The 7,394-nt window shown below is 38.4% G+C and overlaps 3 protein-coding genes across 3 annotated transcripts in view; 1 reads left to right on the top strand and 2 right to left on the bottom strand.

Moving 5' to 3' along the window:
• Positions 1 to 108, top strand: part of LOC105264036 (WD repeat-containing protein 60) — a 3,411-nt gene extending 3,303 nt beyond the window's left edge. Inside the window, exon 5 of the mRNA XM_011300610.1 lies at positions 98 to 108. Coding sequence (XP_011298912.1) covers positions 98 to 108 — 11 coding nt within the window. The remainder of the gene's footprint in view (positions 1 to 97) is intronic.
• LOC105263945 (transferrin) lies at positions 7 to 4,754 on the bottom strand. The gene is made up of 6 exons (XM_011300478.1): positions 4,351 to 4,754; positions 3,921 to 4,023; positions 3,575 to 3,708; positions 2,048 to 3,438; positions 1,634 to 1,789; positions 7 to 626 (listed from the first exon to the last, which is right to left on the bottom strand). Exons 1-6 carry the CDS (start codon positions 4,433 to 4,435, stop codon positions 447 to 449), a joined length of 2,049 nt encoding a protein of 682 aa, XP_011298780.1. The 5' UTR covers positions 4,436 to 4,754; the 3' UTR covers positions 7 to 446.
• Positions 4,755 to 5,082: 328 nt separating this feature from the next.
• Positions 5,083 to 7,394, bottom strand: part of cnc (cap-n-collar) — a gene marked incomplete in the record, with an annotated part of 55,746 nt that continues 53,434 nt past the window's right edge. Inside the window, 1 exon segment of the mRNA XM_011300480.1 lies at positions 5,083 to 7,394. Coding sequence (XP_011298782.1) covers positions 7,269 to 7,394 — 126 coding nt within the window.

Here is a 7,394-nt window from a genome sequence, read left to right as displayed (position 1 = left end):
AACGGCACCCTGGAGATTCACAAATTCAACAAGGAATTCCACTACTCGAATAATGCAGATCGTACTGCTGACTTGAACACATTTTTATATTACGTAGCAGTTCACTGATTAATGAAACTCTAGTCCATGAAAATCCGTCCTGAGAAACTAATTCTCTACTTTTCTTATTATTGTTACGAATTAGAAGTATTTTGGCACGAGCTATTGACAAGAATAGTAATATTAATTATTGTACAAATATAGATGAATTTATATAACAATTTTCTTGACTTCTGCTCATTACGATAATTTTTAATTAAAAAATTCACTCGAATGAATGAAATTCTCTAGAATTTCTACAGAAATCCCAACAGAATTTCTAGAGTATTCCCACACGACTTAATTGAAAAATCATTTTAGTAAAAAATAAAGGACTCTTGTTAAAATATTTCAGTCATGGAATCGACTCAGTAAGTAATCATTGCGTTAATTAAAGGGAAAGCAATCACTGGAATAAAAATACTATCGTATGACTTGGAAGATCCACAGGTCGAGTGATTGGTTGCCCTCAATTGCTGAAGAATTTCAGTGTAGGGTCGAGGCAGCTGCAAATAACTCACATTCTGGACGAGACTGACAGTCAATCGCTGAAACAAAAAAGAAAAACAATTGCCTGAAATTAATTTGATAAATTTCCAAGTGATGTGTGATTATTGTCAGTGGGCGAGAGAAATAGTCCACGAAGAGGAAAAATTTCTGAGCACCAGGGATGAGCTTTCGAGGATAAAAAAAAGAATAGCACCGAGAAAGCCATCACCCATAATCGTTATTCATGGATATCCAGGTGATGTGGAGTACTCCAACCCCTCAGCCCTGGAGTTGATGAAAAAATCAGCGAACGATGGGTACAAATTGTTGATCCAGGGTGGAGAAGCTGCGGACGTAATCGTGTCAACTATTTTACAACTGGAGGAGGGATGGAGCTGCTCCAGTGGTGCATCAATAAAATGCTCAGCTCTTGCTGACGATCAGGGGAGGACAGGCTGTGTGATAAGAGCAGATGACTGTTCAGCTATTTTAGAGGCGAGAGAACAACTCGAGGGAAGTCCCCATCCACTAATTATCCAGGATAAAATCACTAATAAAAAAGATAAGACTGAGGATAAAAATAGGGAGGATGGAGTGTCTGGGGGATGGGGGGTAATTGTCAGGGATAAGAACCAGAGGATGATCTGTGGACGTGTCAGCTGGGAATTCTCACATGAATTTCCTCCAGCCATTCCGGTAGCAATGATTTATGGAACTGGAATCTTCATGAGGGGTAAAACGTGTTTTTCAATGACTGGAGATGACGAGTCGATCAGAAAAATTCCAGCACGAAGGATGTTTAGGTGGATGAAGTCCACTGACAAACACCTGACGTCCAGGCGACAGATTGAGAAATTGATGTCTAAGGTCGAGGGTAAAAGAGCTGGTGCTGTTTTTTTGGGGAGTTTTGACAGGGCTGTGGTGTCATGCAGCAACAGATTCTTTCCCTGGGTATCGTGCTCTAGGAATATGATAAATTATGGAGCCTCTGCGGGGGAGATTCACTCACAGGATGTAGATTTCGATGGGGAAATACTTTGCAGGTGTCACTGGAGGTAGGACTCACCGGGAAAATGATGTTCTCGTGGCCGTCAAAGGGGGAGTACAGGGTCATGGCTGGTGTTGGGGATGAATAGTGAACACCGAACCACGTGTTCATCTCCTCTAGGAGTGAGACAATCTCTCGTCGACGAACGTGGGGGAGAGATTCACTGATCATCACCTGAAACAACAAATTAATCGGTGTGCGGAGGCTCCGGATTTTTAGATATTTTTCAACTCAAATTTCTCTACGACTTCTCACTGATTTTAAATATCCACAATTATTTTATCGATTTAATCGTTTTTTACTTATTAAGGATCGTAAATTGAAAGTATAATAAATAAATAAACTAACAGACGAATAAAAAATTTTTAAAATTCATGAAAAAATATTTGTAATTAATTTCCGTTTGCTGTAAAATTTTAAACAATTAATTACCGATCCCAGTGTACTCCAAGTGAGAATGCACTCAGGATCGGAGACATCCTCGACGCATATCCTGCGAACTCCAGGATGAACCCTGAAGTGGTCCTCAAGGGTGAGAAAAGCCACGTCCCCACGACCAGATGTCAAGCACTGAAATGTTGCATCAACGATCTCCTCATCCTCCACATCGTGATCCGGAAGAACAATATTCTTGAAGAAATTCGAGAGTGTCCTGTCCCCATTGCAGTGCCAGTCAGAATCCCCGGAGCGATTGCCCATGAGAGCCACAAATGCATTCCAGGCAACGCTCCTGTATTTAGTGAAACACGCAGTGGCTCCCCTGAGGTCCTCAACCCTCTGGTGCTTGGACTCCATCATCACGAGAATGACGATATTATTCTGCTGCTTGTGGTAAGCAGGAATGAGCTCCAGGACAGCAGTGAGATTTTTTTCTCCAGCAGTCATGAGTTCCTCAGGTTGAGCCACGAAGAAGTGGCAGAAACCACTAGCCACACCCTGAAGGGCGTCATCTCTCCCTGACAGCTGGAGACATTGAATCTCAGGCTCCATTCCATACGAGAGAGCAGCCCTCTTCAACCACTGGCATTTGTTGTGCTCCAGGTACGACGAGAGACACCACCTGATTGTCCTGGATGGATGGCACTCAGATCCAGCATAGGCACTACTGAGCCCTGAAAACTCGTGCAGAAAGTCCTCAGGGGTCTTCAGAGTGTCCAGCCTAATGGGAGTCGCTTTGTAACCCTCCAGCAGCTGCAGCAGGAGAGTCTGCCAGGATGCGTTGGCATTCTGGAGTCCATCAACAACTCTTGCCACTCTCTCAGCTATTTCTCGCCTCGCAACAACAACGGGCCAGGGCCTGGAGATCCACGTGCAGGTCCACTTGAATGAGTTCAGAGGCCTCGCCACTCCATCGGGGCACAGAATTCTGTACTCTGAGGACGACACCTTGAAGTGCTCCTTGGCGTCGTCTAGTCTGACCCAGGCAACATCACCTGCATCTTCTGTTAGGCACATCAGAGCACCAGCACGTCCACGATATTTATCGTTCAGATGACAAGCCCCATTATTGCAAACAGCGCACAAGTTGAAGTATTTTGACTTCAGCCTTCTGTCCACGTCCTTCTCCGAGGAGAAGGCCCACTCACCTGGAAAACATCCAGCCTGGAACCAATCGGATAAAGCTGCAAATCTGTTCTCCAAAAGGGTCGATCGAGTCTCACATCTTTTTGGAATTATCTGACTTTGAAAGTAATCAGCGAAAATTGGGGTCCAGTCGCTGTCGGTGGCGTCGTACCCTGGGTGACAGAATCTCTTGTCGTGGAGATCAGAGAAACTTCTTATTTTATTGTTGACTAACACAATCATTTCGTAATTCGATGCCTCTGGAAGTTAATTAATGTTGTTATGAATAATTAATTTATGTGTACACTAAATATAATTAATAAATCTATTTTTTATTAAATATACATGTGCCCGACAATATCATGAATGGAATTTTTTTCATGGATTTTTTTTTACCGGTTGGGAAGAGTCTGAGCTCGTGGGTTACGAGGACAGGTGCTTCCTCGTAGGTCATCCCTGCGAACAGATCCTCTGGCTCCAAAACCGCAAAATCTGCTCGACCATTCGACACAATTCTCAGGCATTGGAGTCTAGAAAAAACGAATCGCAAATCCTTTTTGATGTTCAAATAATTAATTTCTCCAGTGATGATTAAAAATAATTGAAATATTTCAACAAATATAAATGGAGTTCTCTACAAATTCAATTTATTGTTTGCGAGATGAATTAATAAATAAATTATAGAATTCTCGGTATTGGAAAAAATTCAGACAGTAAATCGTCTCCTATTTAATTTTTATACCTGTCGCTAACAATTACACAGTCTATGGCATCATTTTCCACATGCTGACAGTTTCTCATGATGATTTTCCCTGTGTGGACACTCCGGACAACACAGAGTCTCACTAAATAAAAATCATTTAAAAAAAACAATTAAAATAACAACAACAACGTTAAAGTAACACAAATCGCCTTTCACTTCTGTTAAACACCGATTTAGCTCCAATACTATTGGTTTCAGAAGAAAACATCATAGGACATTTTTTCTTCGAAATCGACTAATCCAAAAATAAGTCCTATAACATTTTTACCAGAAGTCGATATTTTTCGAGATAAATTGATAGTTATGAAAGGTTGAAGTCCATTTTATGGAGGATAATCAACAAAAATAAAAATAAGAGATTATTGTTGGACAAGTGACAGAAAAAGTATGAGAAAAGAATAATCTTTACATCTTCCTGAAGATTGGGTGATGGCCAGGGCAAAGGTCACCCAGATGAAGAGATACAGATGTGAAGTAGAAAATAGTAAGAACATTTTGAATTGTTTGTAGAATAACCTCACGAGCTCCCAGATTATCTGTAATTCGCTCCAGACATCCACTCAGTTGCTTTGGTAATCACGGAATTACCAGAGAGGAATAATTGATAGGACTGCGATGACATCACCCTGTGAATATTTTTTAATTTTACGTTAAACCGAAATCTGTTTCAGAATTATGTAAACAACTCCTGTCTCTCTGTTTTGACGAGTGTCCTTCAGGTTGATGTAAACACTCAAGACTTTCAAAGGAAATGAGCGGTTTATCGCATCTGCGAGGGATCAATCTTACAAGTCGATAGAGAAACCATCGATGCCCCGTGAACTCGTTTGCATTCGAGATAAATCGAAAATCACAGGAAAGATAAAGTAAGAGGAAAGAGTTGTCAGTTATTATCCATTTGTCGAGGAATTATCGATTTTGGAGGGAAATCTTAAAGGACTTTTTTGGTAATCATGCAATTTTAGATGAAAATGATCTTTTCACTTTTTCTCCTCAAATCAATGGTTTTATAAGTAAGTGTCGGTTTTGTAATGGGAGTGGAATTGAAAAATGGAGAATAATTAAGTCGTGTTGTGAATTGTTAATTTTTTATGAAAGATGTTTTAAACAAAATAGAGGAGACGAGGAGGAAACGGTGCAATTCCTATAACCCACATATTTTATTAAATCTTTTTACAATGAGAATGACTATGAGAGATCTATAAATGCAAGTCTTATCCAAAATTCCCAGTGGGATAAAAAAATTTGTAATTTTCCTCACGTCTTTTATTTGCATAAAACAAGAATTAAAAAATTACTCAACAGCTCGATCTCCATCTGCCAAGTACGGTTTGTCAAAAGTACCCCGTCCTATGTATATACATTTGCCAAAATAAACTCTAGTGAAGAAAGAACGAGAAAAATACAACAGATTCATAAAATCTGCTACAATTTCTCCGGAACTCTCCATTTATTTCGCCAACTGTTGATTTCAGAGGAAAATACCAAATGACTTTTCTCTCCGAAATTGAATCATCTAGAGGAATTTCCTCTGACGTTTCTACCGGAAATTAATAGTTTTCGAGATAATTCGATAACAACAAAACACGTTGAAAACATATAATTGAAATTTTACACTTTTTCTGTAAAAATTGATCCATTAATCTCAAAAACCATTGATCTTACGAAAAAAAGTGAAAAGACCTTTTTCCAGTATAATCAAACGAGTCACAAAAAAGTCCTCTACCATTTTCCCCAGAAACCGATGGTTCGCGACTCCCAGTGAAAAAAAAAACAGAACAGAAAAATACATATTCAATAATTTTTCACTTTCTAAATTAGCAGCAATAAATTTCTTATATTTATTCGTTTTTCCGTATCATTTCAAACACATCTCTCATTAATTCTATCATATAATTACGCAATATCCTTATAGAAAAATTAAACTAGCTACATCGATATTTACATAAAAAGGCAAATGTGAAATACCTGAATGTTGTTATCATTTTTTTTTTCTTCGACCAACTTTTCCATCTGTCTGTTAACATTATATAAAAATATTGAATCTTTAGTTAAAATTTTCCCTCATACATCGGAGTACGACGCAGTACTATAAATATTGCAGCAGTAACTTTGCATTTATCCAGAAAATACCTCAATCATTTGCCTTTTATTAATCAACCACAATATGCGTCACAAATCATTTAAATGCACAAATTGCAGGAAATATCTATTTCTTCGTTCATATTGTTGGACAATAATTTTTAAAATAGATCTTCACATTCCCATCACTTTAATTAATTACGTTTTTATATCAATTCTCCATTTTATCCAGTTTAAACTCCATCTTAGCACCTAAAAAATTACAATTTATGCGGCATGATCACTCAGTGATCGCAATACGATGCATTCGAGTTTGTTATTATTTATTTTTAAATAACCGGATACAAATCGAATTTGTACGTGAATCTTTACAACAAGCATTTGTGTTTTACAAATCAGTAACCAAGTGGTGAAATCAGACAAGTCGAATGCAATACTCTCCACAATCAACGATATCTCTAAAACTATCGATTCTACGTAAAAATGCTAGTAGACCGTTTTTCTCGGAAATTTCATTAACTCCAAATAATTCCTCTACCATTTCTCCGAAAAATCGCTACTTCTCGAGATAAATTCGCGATTCCAAAAGTATAAATTCGACTTATACCTCATTACCTCTCAATTACTATAATCCATCCAGCAGAATAATTTTCCAAAAAATTCTTCAATCACTCGGGCATTCTGGGTGGGGGGAAAATGAGTTAATGACTGTTGGAACCTCGATTTTCATATTTTTCCATTCAGGGTCGAGAGGCAAAACAATAAAAAAAGAAAATTCATGTTTTTCATATAACAACAAAAACCCTCTCCCCTGACTAATAAACATAAAATCATATCAAAAACAACAATAGGATATCCTGAATAGTTGATCTGATAATCTCACCGAGAATAATTTTCAACGAAATAATGATTGAAAAATCGAGGTAGATTTAATCATTCATTGGCATTCTGTCGTTTGAGCTAGATAAATAATAATTGCCCTGGTACAGCTATTACGGCCTTGCCGTCAATACTCAATACCTCAGGTCTCGGTTTCAAGCATTCATCAGAGATAATCAGTGTCCAGGGATCCAGCTGATTTTCTGCTGTCAGACTTAATTATTTTATTTTCCTTTGTCCCTGGATTTTTCGTTGTTGTTCGGCTCATCGTTGTCAACGTGATCCCCACTGTACCTTCGATACAGATTTTTTTTTTCAACTTCATCTCCTGATTATCAATCGCTTTGGAGCACGACAACGTGAATTTCATTCCTTGTGCTCAGGATCTGGCTTTGCTTTTGGCTCCATCGTCGATGAACGCGAGTGGTGGGAATTTGTCTGATTTTTTGGTACCAGGAGAACATTACCTTCTGCTGACTGCTGAAAACTCCA

The sequence above is a fragment of the Fopius arisanus genome, unplaced genomic scaffold (genome assembly GCF_000806365.1).
Source record: "Fopius arisanus strain USDA-PBARC FA_bdor unplaced genomic scaffold, ASM80636v1 scaffold00018, whole genome shotgun sequence".
Classification (NCBI taxonomy): Eukaryota; Metazoa; Arthropoda; class Insecta; order Hymenoptera; family Braconidae; genus Fopius; species Fopius arisanus.
Note: the sequence above shows the minus strand (reverse complement) of the source record. Positions and strands in the feature narration are given on the sequence as shown.

Bases quoted from the DNA above. Each gene is read 5' to 3' on its own strand.
- LOC105263945 (XM_011300478.1), bottom strand. From the start codon at position 4,435: ATGTTCTTACTATTTTCTACTTCACATCTGTATCTCTTCATCTGGGTG. The intron at 4,024-4,350 runs GTAAAGATTATT...ATTTTTATTTAG, and splicing joins CACCCAATCTTCAGGAAGAT to TGAGACTCTGTGTTGTCCGG. The intron at 3,439-3,574 runs GTAAAAAAAAAT...ATTAACTTCCAG, and splicing joins GCTCAGACTCTTCCCAACCG to AGGCATCGAATTACGAAATG.